Source organism: Oreochromis aureus, linkage group 3 (assembly GCF_013358895.1).
Source record: "Oreochromis aureus strain Israel breed Guangdong linkage group 3, ZZ_aureus, whole genome shotgun sequence".
In the NCBI taxonomy this organism is placed as follows: Eukaryota; Metazoa; Chordata; class Actinopteri; order Cichliformes; family Cichlidae; genus Oreochromis; species Oreochromis aureus.
In genome coordinates this window covers 116,221,283-116,239,680 of record NC_052944.1, presented here as the reverse complement: position 1 = coordinate 116,239,680, position 18,398 = coordinate 116,221,283, and the positions used below count along the sequence as shown (strand labels likewise).

General features: G+C 41.6%; 2 protein-coding genes across 2 annotated transcripts in view; both read right to left on the bottom strand.

Annotated features, from left to right (window-relative positions):
* The window catches only part of LOC116311238 (alpha-2-macroglobulin-like), a 9,415-nt gene extending 195 nt beyond the window's left edge, over positions 1-9,220 (bottom strand). The window contains exons 1-10 of the mRNA XM_039604068.1: positions 9,095-9,220; positions 8,832-8,999; positions 8,381-8,608; positions 7,590-7,764; positions 2,370-2,461; positions 1,812-1,955; positions 1,603-1,705; positions 1,353-1,506; positions 750-975; positions 1-249 (exon numbers count right to left, since the gene is read on the bottom strand). The exon at positions 1-249 is cut by the window's left edge and continues 195 nt beyond it. Coding sequence (XP_039460002.1) covers positions 1-249; positions 750-975; positions 1,353-1,506; positions 1,603-1,705; positions 1,812-1,955; positions 2,370-2,461; positions 7,590-7,764; positions 8,381-8,608; positions 8,832-8,999; positions 9,095-9,220 — 1,665 coding nt within the window. The remainder of the gene's footprint in view (positions 250-749; positions 976-1,352; positions 1,507-1,602; positions 1,706-1,811; positions 1,956-2,369; positions 2,462-7,589; positions 7,765-8,380; positions 8,609-8,831; positions 9,000-9,094) is intronic.
* A 4,448-nt stretch (positions 9,221-13,668) lies between these two features.
* LOC120435106 (ovostatin-like) lies at positions 13,669-18,144 on the bottom strand. Its single transcript, XM_039604064.1, has 7 exons — positions 18,065-18,144; positions 17,805-17,985; positions 17,554-17,707; positions 14,821-14,873; positions 14,698-14,718; positions 13,833-13,998; positions 13,669-13,757 (listed from the first exon to the last, which is right to left on the bottom strand). Exons 1-7 carry the CDS (start codon positions 18,142-18,144, stop codon positions 13,669-13,671), a joined length of 744 nt encoding a protein of 247 aa, XP_039459998.1.
* Positions 18,145-18,398: the final 254 nt, after the last annotated feature.

The window sequence follows — 18,398 nt, the reverse complement described above, 5'->3', positions numbered from 1 at the left end:
GACCAGTGTGGTTACTTGCATTCCTCCTGTGTTTACTTCCCTATATTTTGGAACCTTAACAGTACTCAGCCTGCCACACAGCGGTTTCCTGGTAGTGTTGAGGACCAAAGCCTGATTCTCACCTAAGGCTGTTGGGATCATGGTCCACCTGAGGGTCTTGCGCTCGTTGGCACACAAACAGGATGTGTATAGATCACCAGAGAGAGGCTTGAGGGTGTAATCTGAGGATGGCCCAGGAGTGACAGTAACCTGTACGAGGAACACAGACGGTATATTTTAAACTAGCTCAACAATCTCACGGCAACATTTAAAACTGAGTTCAAATGTGAACACATTTTTTAAGCATCTAAATGAATGCACAAGTTTGCTTTTATGAACTCATGCTGAAAGTAGCCTTTATTTTACTTGGTTACTTTAAACATGCCCTTCCTAATCGTTTCCCTCCATCTGTTTTCTTACAGCCTCCACACTAAACTCTGTTCTACAAGGTGCATGAGCGCACAAAGAAAGGTAGAGGAGGGTTGGTTGTGTAAAGACATGTGATTGGGCAATCCTGTTGTCAGTGCTTGCAGGTGAGCTTGTAGGTGTTGGTGATCAGGGGCCCTTCAAGAACGGCCTGCATCCTGTATAATTACATTGCCAAAGAAAAAATCTTTTCTATATAAATTTTGCTTAGAAAGTAATGTTTTCAGTATGGTTTTCCTTGGCTATGAACAGAAATGTATTTAAACACTTTAATCATTCATTACCATGATGCAGCTGGTCAGGTAGTTAAAGACAGTCGCCTTCAGTTCAAAGTGCTCCCCCCGGATGATGGAGTAGGGCATGGTGAGTTCAAGGAAGAAAGGTTGGAAGACTTTCATTTCTTTACGAGGAGCCAAACCAAAACCCTGAGAGGACAAACAGAAAGCCTCCGTCTCCCAGGTGGTGATGGTGTCTGGGACAGTCAGGGACACGCCCCCTTTTCCATCATCTCTGAAGTAGCAGATACACACAAACATATTCTATTACATAATAAAACATATTTTTATGTCTGTAAATTACTTGTATAACAGTACAGTTACATCCTGCAGTGTGAATTACTTGTATATGTTGCATTGACAAAGTAAAAGAGCTCCACGGTGCTGAAGAAAGTGAAATAATATATCCCACAAAAACAAAGCACATCTTTAAATAAAACATCGGCCTGAAGCATCAAAACATGCTTAAGAAAAAACTCACAATTATTCTATTTTCATGTTATTCATGTGTGCAAAGACACAGCAGAAAGTTCACATGGGTTTCTAAATGTGCTCGTATACACTTTTTTAAAAATGGAATATGCACCAGATCTCTTCACAAGAGATACTTACCCAACTTCCACCAGATCCCAGATCCAAGTCTCAGGGAAGAAAGAGCGAGCTGTCTCTATTGGTGGAGGAAGAAACCCAGCAGATCCCAGATCAAGACTACCTAGTCCACGTATGGGATCTCTAACCGGGGGACTTAACAACTCCTGACCAATTCCTGAATAAAAAAAGAAAAATAATTATCTGTTTTCTTTTTGGTAAATAAAAAGCAAAATTTATAGCCAGACACAACTCAAACAAGCGAATGATTCACCGTAGGTGACAAGATGAGAGCCATCATGGTAAAATTTTCCTTTGAACTTGAGGCATGAAGGCAATCGAAAAAGCAAGTTTGTCGCCATCTTCAGTCCGACTTTCTAGATATTTCAGCAGCACACGAAGATCAGCAAAAACTGGTCCAACAACAAAAACTATTGCATTTACATTATGTTTGACGGACTCACAGGTATACATGTATTTTACCTGGAAAACTGCATAGGCGTCATTTTGCTCTTGACTGGGGTACGGCAAAACATATCTTTTTGGTCTCACATTTAGGCATTCTGCAGCATCTCGAACCTCATATGGAATATCTGAGGATTTCTTGAGTGGGAGCAAGTCAAATATCTGAAAAGAAAAGTGCAGTTCAACAAAACCTCCAAACATTTTTTGCCTGCCTGCCTGGTCACATTTGATCCACATATTTTTTTTAACTGTTACATGTAGTACTGGTGTAAATACGAGTACAGATTAGGCTTAAATCAATTGCTGATTATCTAAGAAGACTTCTTAAAAAAAAATAAATTAAAATGATCAAGTTAGCAGTAAGTGTCCGCAGATGTGAGGTGTTATAGTTGAAGTATCTGTTTACCAAATCTTACAGCAGTTCTACAATTTTATTATAAACACCACATCGTTCTTATTGACCTATATGGCTACAGTAAGTCTTCTCCATTTGAAGCTGTCTCGGTAGCACCTTAAACTCACTACATCTTACTTTTTCCAGGTTTTGCTGTATGTTTAACATCAACAAATACTCACGTATTTGAGAAGTTTTGATGCAAACACACCTCCAGGCTGTGTGAGTGCTGTTTGACCAAGAAGGAGAGTGATGGAGTGCTGCACCTGATGGCCTAGCCTCCACAGTCACCTGACTTAAACTCAAAGGAGATGGTTTGGGATGAGATGGAGGGCAAAAAGGCCAACAAGTGCTCAGCATTGTTCACTAAATGATTAAATATGTGTTCATTCATAGTTTTGATGCCTTCAGTGAGAATCTACAATGGAAATACTTCAGTTCAATTCAATTTATTTATACAGCTCAAAATCAAAAAAACTGTCACCTCAAGGTGCTTTATATTGTAAGGTAGACCCTACAATAAGATTAATAACAGATATGATTCGATGCAGAGAGGTCTATTAACACATAGTGAGTGAGAAAGGTGACTGGAAAGGAAAAACTCAATGCATCATGGGAATCCCCGGCAGCCTACGTCTATTGCAGCATAACTAAGGGAGGATGCAGGGTCACCTGGTCCAGCCCTAACTATATGCTTTAGCAAAAAAAAAAAAAAAAAAAAATAGTCATGAAAATATGGAAAAACCATAAAATAAGTATGTGTCCAAACTTTTGACTGTAAATTGGTGCAGTTTTGTGGCTGAAATTCTGATATCTTATGAATTTTAAAAGTTGCTCGTAGAAAATTGTCTTCAGACCTTCAAAGCATCCTCAGGCCTAAAGGATAAAATCAGCCAATGGAAAGGAGTGAAATAACAGCTCTTAGTAATTAAACTGTTTCAAGATAAGTTACAGACCCAATGTTTGTAGCTGTTCGAAGGGTTTTGAAAAGTAATTTTGTATTTTGTCTTTACTCTGATTATAATGTTAAGTTAGCTTACTCCACCCATCCCCTAATAATACTGTTAAATTACAATGAAAAATACCCAAAAGGTCTTTTCTTAAAGTGCAGTTTGTCTCATATGTTTTTAAAAGATCCTGCGGGTGCCCACAACTTACACCAACATTATTATTTTTTCCTACTTTTTTCATTTTCCTGTGATGCTAAAACTCTGAACAATTTTATGTTGAGTCCTGGAAAAATGTTATTATAAAATGTTACCACATATCATTGCTTCTTTCTGCACGGTTATTTATTGAACATGCCAATCTTGTTTGTTATCTTGACTGACTTGGGTGTGACCACTATCTGGTTATTGAACAGTTGGAATTCTACCAGCGACAGAACGATGTACTATAAATCTCTCTGTTCAGCTTGACTAGATCACTAATTTATCTTGTGACAGCTTTACTATGTTGCTTTATTTGCAGTACTAGTACTTGTCTTTTGTTATTATATTTTTCTAATTCTTTATACGTCTCTAGCATCTGTTTCTTGACCTAACTTGTTCATACCCAGTGTAGCTGTCATAGTGAAATGTGTTTATTTGTTCTCAATTTTTGTGATTATAATGTTTTTTATGATTATAAAACAGGGTATTTCATCTAAATCCCATGTTGTATTATTGGCGCCTACTGGTGGAGCTGAGTATTGTGCTTTGGAGGGATGTTCAATTAAGGCGCATATGCCACCAGAGACTAAAGACTCAAGCCAGAAAAACAAGCTAGCTTGTGAATAAGGAGAACAAATATGGACTGCAACTGCTCACAATGTTTTGTAGAAAGGCACACGTGGTATGGTTGTGTATTTTACTTTGTGTGTACGTTTTTTTGCAGTTGTAATTTTATTTTGCTGACACAATATCTGTGTTTTCATTTCTTTTTTCACTGTAGTTTTTCACGGTGTTTGCTGGCGAAGACGAGATTAAAATTTTGGTTAAACATCAGTTGGAGCATGTCCCTTTATTCTACACTAAACATCAACAATAAACTTCAGCAGCAGTTACACCCAAGTTAGAGAAAGCTACAAACTACTGCTGTGATAGCCATCATGTCCGTTTGGGGTTTTAGGCGTATCATGTAATGCTGTGTAGCAATCAGGGTACAGACCCAAATCCAGAACTCAAGACACAGAAATGGGAAGAAAAACAAGTGGACGGTTTTTCAACACAGCAAGTTCAAGATAGTCCACTGGAAATACTAACTAAGGAAATACACTTCTAGGAAAACTGGAATCCCAGGAAACAGTGTTTGGGAACAGGAGAATAAACAGACAGAACAGGGAGGAAACACCTGTGGAACACTGCTAGAACTCAATGTGGAAAACAAGACAAGATGCATAAAACAAAGGACTGGAAAATAAAACAGAAAATAACTAAACATGGACTCACTAAAAGACGAGACTTGAAAAGTGCAGGAGAAACACAGGGAAAGCATGATTAACCGAGAACAGAACCCAGATGACTAAATCTACGAAGGCCTAAGAATATAAATACTTAACAGAGAGAGAAAACTAAGGATATCATGAACAAAGGCCTAAACACTGAGGCTAATTACTAAGCTGACAGAAAATGATGATGGACAGAACAGAGGAACCAGACATGAAGTCTGTGATTCAGGAGACAGACGTCCTCCCTAGTTTTCCTTTTTGCTAAAGCATATAGTTTGGGCTAGATCAGGTATGTTGTAAAGGCTCACCTTTCAGCACATTCACTTCACCAGATGCACCTTGTTTCTTTTCCTCACCTTTGATTGGGTGTGGTGCTTGGCCTTAATTGCACTCACCTGTCACTCGTTATATAAGGACTGCACTCACCTACCCCTCACTCTTCCTTCACTCCCACATGGGGCGGCAGCTGAGCCCATGATGATGACTACTTAAACCCTGAACCTTCCTTCCTCCAAAACATGGTCCTCCGAGCCGGAGTAGTGTTATCATCATGGATTCACAGCAGCCATTGACTGGAGATTTGAGAAGTTCTGGTTGTGGAAGGCGACCTCCTACCCACCTGCAGTATGACGTTCAGTACCCTGGGAGTATAAGTGCTAGATGTGATACAGAGAGTCAAACAGAATGCCAGCATAGTGACACAGACACACATGGGCTGCAGGATCCTGACGGAGAGTCAGAAAGTCAACCAGAGACATCCCCTGCTCCTTTACCTACTAGTAGAGATGAGGTGATGAGGGAACTCCTGGTGACGATGAGGGAGATTAGGCAATTTATGATTCAATTATCTCCTCCCCATTCTCGCAGTTCCTCCAGATCTTCAATTCGCACTGTCTCATCTGATGAAAACAAATCCTCTGTATGCGGTTTACAAGTCATTCCCCAAACACATCAGCAACATGAGCAGTTCCCAGTGATTGATCCAGCAACATGTCAATCACCCTCTCAGCCCCCGCAGGTTAGCCGTCAGTCTGGTGCAGTTCTGGCTGCTAGCCCTCCTTTCCCTAATTCAACAATATTAGATGCTGCAGTTCCTTCAAGTGGTTTGCCTAGACCAGTTTTTCCTACACCAGATGAGACTCCTTTTAATTTCCTGGCCACACCACTGCAAGGTCCCCACCAGATTTCCTGTGTTCAACCTGCTGTTCCTCTAGATGAAGACCTGCTCAACCTCTCATTTGCATTCCAGAACCAAGGCAGCACCCTCCTGTAAAGCAGCAACCAGCTACATCCAATGGCTTACATGAAGAGAAACCTTTGGTACCCATTACTGCTAGTTCTAGTCACCCTGTTAGCACTAGAACACATGTGTATAAGCTTGAGGGTCCTTCTTTCCCAGACCTTACCAGTGAAGATGAAATCCAGTATAGGCTGTTACGAATGGCCCTTACTAACCTTCTTGACCCTCATGAGACAGAGCACTTTAAGTATCATGTCCTTCTCGATCATCTGAAAGTAGACCAAGTTAAATGGTTAGCTCTTGCCTTTTCCTATGCTCCTGACCCATACACTCAAGCCATCAAAGCCCTTGATGAGCGTTATGGGCAACCAAGACAGCTAGCATTGAAAGAGCTACGGAACATACTGGAGCTTCCTCCTATCAGAGCAGGTGATGGTCAGACTCTGGATAACTTTGCTCTTCGTGTGCAAGCTTTAGTTGGTTTGCTTAGCACTATGGGTGATCAAGGACAGACAGAACTAAATTGTGGCTCCCATGTCGAGCGCCTACTTGAAAAGTTGCCTGCAGAGCATTCCAGTCACTTCAAACGGCACATTTACAGGGAACAAGGAGATATGATGTATGACTTACCTTTGTTCTCGTCCTGGTTACAAATGGAATGCAAGTGTCAACCAAGAAAGGACAGTCCTGTCTCATCCTTTAACCAGCCACGACCTGCCCGTAAGTACACCTCTCCACTCACAACAATATTACATGGGACAAATGCATCCGATCCTGCACAAGCAGCACAACCCATCATAACGACTAAGGCAACATGTGCATATTGCTGCTCACCTGAACACCACATTAGCAAGTGCCCTGAGTTCATTAACAAGACAAAGGATGAGAAAATACACTGGATAAAGAGAAACAAACGGTGTTGGCGTTGTGCTAGAACTCATCAGGCTGCAAAGTGTGATCTGAGGAAAGCATGTGCCTCCTGCATGGGACGACATCTACAGATCCTGTGTGAGGTGAATCAGAGACCTAGAACTGAAGTTAATCCTGTAGTGAGGACACTGTACTTTGATAAACCTAGTGACTGTCCCAGTGTACTATTAAAAGTTGTGAAAGTGCTCCTGCAAAATGGCAAAAGAACCCTGGAAACATATGCCGTACTTGACGATGGCTCCCAACGTACCATGCTTCTGACATCTGCAGCTCAGCATCTCCACCTAACTGGGAAAGCTGAAAAATTATCACTCAGAACTGTCCATCAAGAAGTTGAAACCATTCAAGGTTCTTCTGTGAGTTTCAAGATTTCTCCCATCGCACATCCAGAGAAAACTTACACAATTAATAATGCCTTCGCTACAAGTCACTTAGCACTTTCAGACCACACCTACCCCGTATCATCTCTCCAACGGAGATACAAGCATCTCCAAGGTATCCCATTACCCTTTATTAACAAAGCAGCTCCACTACTGCTCATAGGCTCTGATCATACCCACCTTATTACGCCTATTGCACCAGTTAGACATGGACCATTTGGATCTCCTGCAGCAGTCAAAACCCGCTTAGGATGGACACTCCAAGGGCCAATCACAGACTTCCAACCCCAGAGCAGTTCCGCACATGCCCAATGTTTGTTCACATCTTCCAGTTCAGGTTCAGGTGAACCGCTCCAGCACATCCTTGTGTCCACTGATGGCTCTGAATTCATTCAGGCACCTCCTACTCTACCATCAGCAGTACCTACGTCGTCACCGGCAGTGCCGCTATCACCAGCTCCACCACCTGTGGCTGCCATTCCACCAGTGGTCAGGGCACCGCCTGCTCCTGCATCATCTGGTCCTGCCCCTGCCAAGTCCCGTAAATTGCCCCCAGCACCTGCAAAACTACCCAACGGTCTGCAGGTCTGGGCCTGCAGCTGCATCCCACGCGGTTGGCATTTGGACCTGCTTTGCCGCCACCGCTGGCTACATGGTCGGCCCCCTGAACTGTCTGGCCTGCGTTGTCAACCTCTAGGTCGACCCCCTGAACCTATATTAGACCTGTAGCATGTCTGATTCCTCTGCCCCCGCTTCGTGAAAAAGAGCATCTCTAATCCTTTGAACATATTTCTCAGTAGAAATATGGGGGCGGCTGTTGTAAAGGCTCACCTTTCAGCACATTCACTTCACCAGATGCACCTTGTTTCTTTTCCTCACCTTTGATTGGGTGTGGTGCTTGGCCTTAATTGCACTCACCTGTCACTCGTTATATAAGGACTGCACTCACCTACCTCTCACTCTTCCTTCACTCCCACATGGGGCGGCAGCTGAGCCCATGATGATGACTACTTAAACCCTGAACCTTCCTTCCTCCAAAACAAGGTATTTATGCTGAAATAGGTCCAGGCTGCTGGATTCCTATGATGGACTGAAAGTTTCTTCTTCAGTCACGATGGGCGCTACAACAGTACTTTTTTAGCAAACACACAAAAGGTCTGGCCATGGTGAACTTTGTAGTTATGCCATAAAGTGACAAGCTGAGCGATAACTCACCAGATAAATGACATCGAGAGACCCCGGAGACTCTCCCACTATAGTGTAGTTGACTGATATGTCTTCTTCTGCGTCACAGGGCACTGGTTTATCCTTCTTCTGTACCTCTAGAGAGCTGATTGTTTTAATTTCAGGAGAAGACGGCTGGAACATGGATAATGTGTGAAATCCCCTGTCATAGTGTGCAGTTCTATATCCTGGGTTGCCCACTGTTGGTGTCAGGCTTGCCTAGTTGGAGATAGGAAACAAAAATAAAAAAAAAACTTATCTAAAAATAACATTGGACAATTTATAAGCAAGGCAAATGTGGAGGAAGATGACTCATAAACTGTTTCAGTATAGCCACTTTTTACTGTGTTAGATCTTTGGACATTTGAACCTATGAGAAACCAGTCGAGCTTTCAGGCTGCTGTGCATTAAATTACAGTGTTGTTTCAGTGTGTCAGCTCACATGGAGTTGGATATCCCCATCAAAGTTATCAGTGCTGAAAGAAAATGAGGCCACACCGTTGCTGTCAGTTGTCAGATTTTGTAGTGAGCGTGTTTGCCACAGTTGTCCCGTGAACAGGTAGACCGGTGCGTCACAAACTGGTGTATTATTGTGGTACACTGCTCTGACCTGTTGACAAACACACAATGCTCTATCAATGGAAAATACAAACAATTTAAATGTGCTTTGTAGGATAAACTGAGCTGAAAACATTTTAGGCTTACTTTTCCTTCCACATTAGATCCCCGTTCCCAAATCTTGGGCACGTTAATAAAAGACACTTTTCCAAGGACGTAAGAAATCGTGACTCTCTTCTCTTGTGGGAGTGAAACACCTGAATATAAAAACATTCATGTTACAATACTGTGAATGCCTTTTTGGTTAAATACACATTGATGTGTCATTTAAAGGAATAACACAACTTGCCTGTTCCTCTTCTTCCACTTTGGCCCTGATATCCAGAACATCTTGAAGCTTTTCGTCCATTTTAGTAAAAATTGACATGTTGAAGGAAAAAGTTGCACAGCCAGTCTTGTCTGCCTGGAAAGAACAATAAAGAAAGAAAATCACTGCTGTGTGCGATATAATCTTACTAGAATAAATCAAAATTAGAATCAAATCTCATTCACAATCAAATCTATAAAATATATTAAATGTTCAAACTAAATTAAATGTTCAAAAATGTAGAGTGGGGGACAAAAGTCTGGAGGGGTCAGTTGTACTAGACAAAAACAGCTGAAGGAACATTTTGCAACTAACTATGTTACCTGGCAACAGGTCATTCAGATAAATGTGTATAAAAGATCGTCATAGAGAGGCAGCGTTTCTCAGAAATACAGATGGGCGGCAGTAGAATTGGTTACAGATTTATTGTAAATAAGGACACTCATATACAATGATTATTTTGTAAGTTTATTCTTGCGAAAGCAAGGTAACCAAAAGGGTTTGACCTAAGGACCTGATTGAATGTGTTTGTGTTGTTAAAAGAGAAATGTGTGTCTAAATGAAAAGAAAAGTAACTGTTTAATTCTGTTAATAAATCAGACGAGGAAGAGCCTGCAGACCGAACGCAAACTCATGTCTCCTGTCTCTGCTTTTCTGTTAAAAACCAGTTTAAAAACAGACCCCATCGAAGGCCTGTAACATTTACTCAAACATCAAGCATGCATACAGAGCCATACCCCTCCCCAACCTCGGCCAGTCCGACCACCTCTTCCTCCTGCTCTCCCAGCCTACACCCCCTCAGACGCACTGCCAGGCCCACCACAAAGACTGTTACAACCTGGCCTGAAAATGCACAAACTATAGGACTGCTTCACACAGACAGACTGGGACATATTTGAACACCAGGACCTAGAAACTTTCACAGGATCAGTACTGGACTGTATCAAGTTCTGTATTTTAACAACGTGACATTGTTAAAAAGCATTTTTGGTTTTGTTTGGTTTTCCCAAACCAAAACCTTAGATGGCCGCTCACTCCTCAAAGCCCGTGATGCCGCCTTCAGGTCAGGTGACAGAGCTCTGTACAGGGCTGCTCGAGCTGACCTGAAAAGGGGGATTCAAAAAGCCAAGTCAGACCACAAAAGAAACATAGAGTCCCACCTGTCCAGCAACAACACACGGGAGGTGTGGCAGGGAGTACAAGACATCATCAACCACCAAGGCTGTGAAAACAGAAAACCTGAGTGTGCAGCTGGCAGAGGAAATAAACAGCTTCTTCACCCGCTTTGAAACACCACAACAGCAGCACTCATCTGCCTCAGCCCTGCTCCCATCCTCATCCTCACCTGGTTCCTGCACCGCTCCACTCACTGTAACGGAGCACGATGTCAGACGTGTGCTCCTAGCAGTGAACCCCAGGAAGGCGGCCGGTCCAGACGGACTACCTGGCAAGGTGCTAAGAGCATGCGCACACCAGCTCACCCTCATCTTCACCAGACTCTTCAACCTCTCACTGGATCAGGCAGCCATCCCATCCTGTCTAAAATCAGCCACAATCATCCCAGTGCCGAAGAAGTCTCCCATCACCAGCCCTGTGGCCCTCACGCTGGTAATCATGAAATGCTTTGAGAGACTAGTCCTTCAGCACATCAAGGATTACCTCCCCCCAGAATTCGACCCCCACCAGTTTGCATACCGCGCAAACAGATCCACAGAAGACGCCATCGCCACAGCCCTCCACGCTGTGCTGACTCACCTGGAACAGCAGCAAAGCTACAAACGAATGCTTTTTGTGTACTACAGCTCAGCCTTTAATACAATCATCCCGGACATCCTCATCACCAAACTGGTCACTCTTGGCCTCCCCCCTCTCACATCTGTCTGGATAAAGGACTGTGTGCTGTGTGCTGAGGCCCTTCCTGTATTCTCTCTACACCCACGACTGCAGTTCGACCCACAACAACAATCTCATCATCAAGTTTGCTGATGACACCACGGTAGTCGGACTCATCTCAAAGGGAGACGAGGCAGCCTACAGAGAGGAAGTCCTGAAGCTGGCAGCCTGGTGTTCAGAAAACAACCTGGCACTGAACACCAAGAAAACCAAAGAGGCCATCGTCGACTTCAGGAGGTAAAGCACTGACTTGGGGGGGGGGGGGCACACCTTCCGGTTCCTTGGTGTCCTCATCTCTGCTGACATCTCCTGGACAGAGCGAGACTTTACAGTGTAGTCAAGGCAGCACAGAAGATCATCGGCTGCCCTCTCCCCTCCCTGATGGACATTTATTCCTCCCGCTGCCTCAGCAGAGCAGCAAACATCATCAAGGACAGTTCCCACCCTGGCTTCAACATGTTCAGCCTGTTTCCCTCAGGGAAGTGCTACAGGTGCATCAGCACAAAGGCCCACAGACTCAAAAACAGTTTATTCCCAAAGGCCATAACCACCCTAATTCCTCGCCGGTGGAACCCAAACAAACACACATTAAGAGGCTCTAATGCCTGTGTCTTAATCTCGCAGCGCATGTCACCTCTACTTGCGGCCCGCATAATGACGTGAAGAAATATTTTTAATAATTATTATTCAAAAGATAATTTAATATGAAGGCAACAGGCAGAGTGTTACAGGCATGGCCCTAAAGAATGGGCAGTGTAGTCCGTGCTGCAGGGAGAATGGACTGCCATACCTGTTATGTGTCTGTGAGCGAGGGAGGGAGAAAAAGGAAAAGTCCGAGCTGTCACGGAGCAAAAACGGGAGCTGGAAGCATGTAAATATAATAATAACCACAGCAGCCAAGAAGAGTGCCTGACGAGCCCAGCTGTAAGTAAGCTATTAAGACTCAACTGTACACTGTGTTCGTGTTTTCCTCCGGAAAAAATAAGTTCTGTTGGAGCAGCCTTTCAACGCCTCTCTCTGTCTCTCGCTAGCAAAGTTGACCCAGACAACAAAGTAAAGCTAGTTTTCAGCTACGAGCTGGACACGAACCCGACATATTAGCCAGAGGTCCCTTTACTACGGTTCGGAGCCGCGGACCTGTTTTATATACGCACAGAATAGTTTTATATACGAGATCGCTGCAAAAAGTGCAGCCTTACCTAATGTCCACCTACTGTTACTCATTTATATTAAGATTTAAACATCTAGTCGGTGTTGGTATGGCGAGTAGCCTCAGTAACAGTAATAAATCACACAGCAATAGTACATTCATGTAGTTGTAAAAAGCATGATAATAAGTAATCCAAAGTATTCAGAATACGTTACTCTCATTGAGTAACAAAATACATTTTGGGGCATGTAATCTGTAATCTGTAGTGGAATACATTTTAAAAGTAACCTTCCCAACACTGAGCACATTGTTAAGCAGCCTGTAGCCAAAACACATCCTTTATTCCCATTTCCTTCTTTGAATCTAAAACAAACGCCAACAACAGCAGGGCTTGAACTGATCAAAGCTTGCCTGACAGAGTTCAAGCTGCATTTCCATTTGTGTTTGCATGTGTCAGTAAACCACTGTAGCTATTTCCCATGTACCTGGAACATATAAACAAAGAGGAGTGGCTCAATATTTTTGCACTGTACCGCATTATGATGCCATAATGTGGCCTGCCAACTACTAAAATACTGTGTATATAGCACAAACAGACAAAACAACACTGTACTGTACCAGTAACTCAGTAAATCAGTCAAAATTGTTCAAATCTTTGGATATGTGTATATTCATTCAGCTTGTTTAAGTGTCACAGTCTGATCACAGTATTTTTGAAGTTTTCTCACACAAATTGTATTCTTTTCTGTGACAGACATAATGAGACACACCACTTGCCTGAGCCCTACCAGTAATGCTAATTATCTAGCAGGTATTAGAAGCACCAACACAACCTTTGCAGCCATTTAGGCCCAACAATAACCACTTCACTCCTTTGGAGCTGACATGTCCATCCAAGAAAGATCAGTTGATCAGTCACTAAAAAATTCAAACGCATGGAGGAAACAAGTATGAGCCGGTTTAACTGGGTAGAGCAGGCAACCCGTATGCTGTAATGCTAATGCAGTGGCCTGAATGTACCCAAAGAATCAGAGAAAAAAGAGAAATATATCCATAACTGTACCTGCTTTGTCTCTGTGTGGCAGGAGCCACCCATCTGCCATAGGGCCATAAGATCGTAATCGCACAGCGATATACTAAAACTGCTATACCTATTAATAGGTCGGCACATTATTAACTGTAACACGTCCTGGTACAGGCTGTCCGTGACGATGTACCTATTTAAATAAAAATAAATAAACATTATGAGTCGAGTTTGCTCTCCAAACTCCAGATTTTACAATACATAATTTGTCCTGAAAGAACTTTTCCTTACTTTGCACACACTTTAGCTTCAACGTCTTCCTGCCCAATAAGCACTTCTTCAGATATATTTAGTGTCACATCATATTTGGGTAAAACTGGGGAAAAATATGAATGTCAGCATTTACACTCCATTACAACAAAGAATTTAAGAATAAATAAGACTGACTTACCATATTTCTCCACTTTGAAATTGTGAGATATATTCCTCTCACCCATTGACACAATGATCTGGTACGGTCCCTCACGGGCCTCAGTGTCCAAGGAGTAAGAAAGCTGCAGTATTCTGCTATTGGATGTTTCATTTAGCCACTGTCCAATCCTGTTACTATTAGGATCCTGTTAAATCAAATGGCAGAAAAATCTAACAACCCTGCAAAAGATGTTGTAGTACAGTGACTTTAGTGTATAGTTTGCCCTGCTTCCCTGCTTCCAATGAAAGGGCAGGTGTAAAAACACAATAATTCTTTTGAACATTTGTTTATTTGTTCATTTTCTGTAATACCAATTAAAGGAATAAAAAGCCGGTAATGCCATTGTCAGCTATGAGTCACAGGGCTTTCTAACTTTACTGGCAGTGCAAAGTTGTGGTGACAGCAGGGCTTGACTGGTAATCTGGTATTCTGGATATTTTCCTGTTGGCTGTAAGACCAGTACAACTCTTTGTTGTCAATATCATTATACAGGCTTACAGGCTGGCTGGAATGGCAGCTGCACCTGACCCTGCGAGCACTGACAGCAATCTCTCTGGTGTGTTTTTTTTGAACACTACTTTTCACTTTTACTTAATAATATTTTAAAGTAATGCTACTCTTACTTGAATAACATTTTTGGATACTTGACCCACCTCTGTATATATGCAACCCAATTTGTCCAATGTGAAACGTTGCACTGTCAGTGACTTGGAGTAATACTGCAGAAGCAGCGTATGCAAGCAGTGAACAGGGAACAATCAAGTCTGACTGACTCCATGTGTTCAGCATTGTGTTGGTGCATTTACAAGAGAAGTAAAAACCTTTTCTGGAGATATTCTCTTACCTGAAGTTCAATGACATCATACTGAAAGAAAGAACAAAGACAGGCGGAGTTAAGAAATTGTTGTGTAAATCACTGCATCCCAATTCTAAACAGCATCATTAATAACACTGTTCAAAAACTCACCAACTGATTGGCCGGTCGCATCTTATTATCCATGGCAACGACTCTGAAATTCACTGTGAGAAAAAGTTTAAAGAGATTATCTCTGTTTCTCTCCTTATACTTTAAAACAAAGGTCCATTAGGGTTGAGGCCATGACTGCTAAAATTAACAAAACAGACACATAATTACATAACTAATTAAAATTGAAATAATTAATTAAATATCTAAAAAAATGTATTATTAATTAAATTATGTATTTTGTTTTTCAATTTTAATTAAATATTTCATGGTTGCTGTGCTGCAGTGAATTAATCTGTCACTGCAATTTATCAACAAACACAACATCTGATTTTTACCCTACATAGCAAGTCAATACAGATCTCAGATAATGGACTGATATGGATTGGTGGTAACGTGGACAGACTCGAAGGTTACACTACATAAAAATATTAAAAACATATTTAGTGACGCGGCAAGTATTACAAAATACTGCTTATGGTGTAGCTCCATCAGGTCCAAATGAACTGTGTGTGTTAAGCAGGGCACACTAAATAAACAGACACCAGGCCAAAGCATTACTTTGGACTCTGTCTAAATTGTCTCTGCCCCTGAGTTTGATGGGTGACAGATAAAACTGATTAATGAACACTGAAGAAGAGGAAACATACAATAATTAATTAAATTGAAAATCATTAATTGGACAGTGAAATAATTAAATATCCTTATAAATAATCAAAATGAGAAATAATGAATTGAATATATAACAAGGTCATTAAATATGTGTTGGAAACTGGAAATTAGACATAAATACCTAAATATCTGTTAGTGTACACTCAATCATCCAGGTAAGGAAAACCCCCAAAGTTGATTCTGTTCATGTGGACGTTTTCAGTGGGAGAAACGTTTCACCACTGATCCAGGTGACTTCTTCAATCTCAGATGACTGCAGGTTTCCTCAATCGTATAAACAGTACATTTGCACAATGACTGACACAAGCACCACTGACTAACAATGGGCTGTTAGGTTCTGCACACAGAGGAAGTCCAAAGCAGAGCTCTGGTATCGTACCCAAAAGAAAGTCATTGGTTCAGGGTTTTCCCAAATTCAAATTCTTTATTGTCCCACAAGGGGACAGCTTTAATCACAGTAGGTGATGAGCTATAAGAGGACTTCCTAAAATCAATAATCATGTCTTTAGTTTTTAACACACTCAGTGAAAGGAAAGACTCATCACACGAAGCCACAAAACCATCTACAACCTGTCCGTGGCCTGACTCGTCCCCCACGGGAAGACTGACGATCACTGTGTCATCAGCAAACTTCAGGATGTGTCTGTTCGTGAAATTGCTGCGACACTCATTTGTGTACAGAATGAACAGAAGGGGAGAGAGGCAGCACCCCTGGGAGATCCACTAGAGGAGGAGAGCACGTCAGAAAGTACATGATTCACCCTCACGCATTGTGACCTATTAGTTAAAAAGTCTGTCAGCCAGCCAATCAGACTAGTGTCAAGTTTAAAATGATTGTAAAGCCTGTCAGCAAGTAAAAAGGGTTTAATTGTGTTGAATGCTGATGAAAAGTCAGCAGATAATAACCTTGCATGGGTGTGAGGGGCCTCAAGATGCTTATACGAGAGATGCAGGCGTGTGACAACAGCATCCTCCACACCTCTTCCTGCTCTATAGGCAAACTGGAAGGGGTCAAGATGTTGTTCAACATGCATTAAAATCTCCTTCTTATTTATCTTCTTGAATGACTTCATCACTAAAGAAGTCAGAGCCACAGGCCAAAAATCATTCAATGCCTTAGGAGAACTGGCCTTAGCAACAGGAACTGAAAACATCCAGATGAACAGAAACTTTTTCACATGATTTAAATAATTTATTACATTTTTTAAATGAAGTAATTAATATTTAATTAATGTCTATTGTGTATATATATGTCTATATTTATATCTATATCTATATATATATATATATATAATTTATTGAAATTTAGTTGATATCACTAATATCACTAATTTATATTTTAATTAATGAGACATTTAATTTATTATCTAATTATGTGTTTCATACATTTTGGCACCCGTGGCCCGCCATATACTTCACTCATGTTTTTTTGTACTTTGAATTCCATGTTTGAACATAATTATTTAATTGTGAACAATAAAACTATTAAAGATAAAACCATTAAACTTTCACATAAAATGAATTTGACTCTGTAATCGGGGACAAAAAATAAATCATGTCTGAGTAATGCCCCTTAGCTTATTCCAAAGTTAATCTCAATTACTGTCTAATTCTCCATCACAGCGAAGGTCTCAAAATGGAAAATATAACTTGGCCTTTGCTCTTTGGGGGGAGTTGTGCACTCTGAGTATTCTGCATGTTTTATTTTGCATTACTGTGAAATACAACTACATACCATTCAGACGTTGTCACTGGCTGTCTTTGTTGCAATGTGAAGTTCTTCATTAGCGTGAGCTCAAACATGAAGCTTGTGGGAATTTTTTTAAATAGTTCTGTTCAAAGATGGACTCAAAGTGCGAACAAACATCTCGGTCAATGGACGTTTAAAATATGGTGAAAAGCATTTGCTATATGAACCAAACATTTCACATCAATTACTGTATGTGTGTCCAAATTTTACACCATAAAACTTGTTATACAAATTGGAGATGGTGGAGCAGCTGGCTCATGATGATTTGGTATGGAATGAACTGTGTCATATATAAAATAACAGCACATTGTTACCTTTTTGTCCAGGGAGGTAGATGGGTTTATCTGTTTGGATGAATGTGAAGGTATCAGATGCTCGGATCATCACTTTTCTGACTTGTTTGGAGTAAAATGTGTCTCCTCGTACCTCCACCTGAAAGTCTTGCACCTCCTTTTGTACCAAAGGAGCCTGGGACAGTGGGATATTTAGATAGTCATTTAAGCCAATAATGCTTGCTATAAAAACTAACAAACACACTTTGTGTGTGAAAGTGCTGGTTGCCGACCTTAAACTGAACACAGGTTTGAAATGCTTCATTTGACGTATGTGTGAATAAGGTCGTGTTCTTCTCTCGGGACTTCAAAGTGACAGTCATGACCAGAGTCCCACTGGGCTGTCGGAGAGTTGCACAGAATTTGGCCTCAGCTCCAGCGTCAATAACTGCAGGAATGGCCACCAGGTACTGGCTGCATACAGCATCACACATACAGCAGTTACTGCAGTGAACAACTCGCACAGACAAAAACACGCTGAAGACAAACTCACGGTTCAGCCACTGCTTGATCCACATGCATCCAGCTCAGGAGGACACACAGAGTGCAGCTCAGGATCCAGAGACGCTCCATGACTGATTGTGACAATCCTCAGTGTCACCTCCTGCTAAATGTTGGCTGACACAGATCATCCCCACCCACATACACTGTAACAGCCACGTGTTTGAAACGCACTCATGTACTCTGATCTCCACAAAGTCAATCACTTACACATTTACAGTTCAAAATCCAAATCCTGCTTTCAGCACTGAACACTAAACTATAGACAACAGTAAAGTTTGTCGTTCAGTGTAAAACATTACAGTAACATACAGTGCTCCGATTTT

Excerpts from the sequence above, each read along its gene's own strand:
- LOC120435106 (XM_039604064.1), bottom strand. The coding sequence starts at position 18,144 with ATGGAGCGTCTCTGGATCCTGAGCTGCACTCTGTGTGTCCTCCTGAGC. Across the intron at positions 17,986-18,064 it reads GATCAAGCAGTGGCTGAACC|CCAGTACCTGGTGGCCATTC; the intron begins GTGAGTTTGTCT and ends TGCTGTATGCAG. Across the intron at positions 14,719-14,820 it reads TGCGACCGGCCAATCAGTTG|TATGATGTCATTGAACTTCA; the intron begins GTGAGTTTTTGA and ends TCTTTCTTTCAG.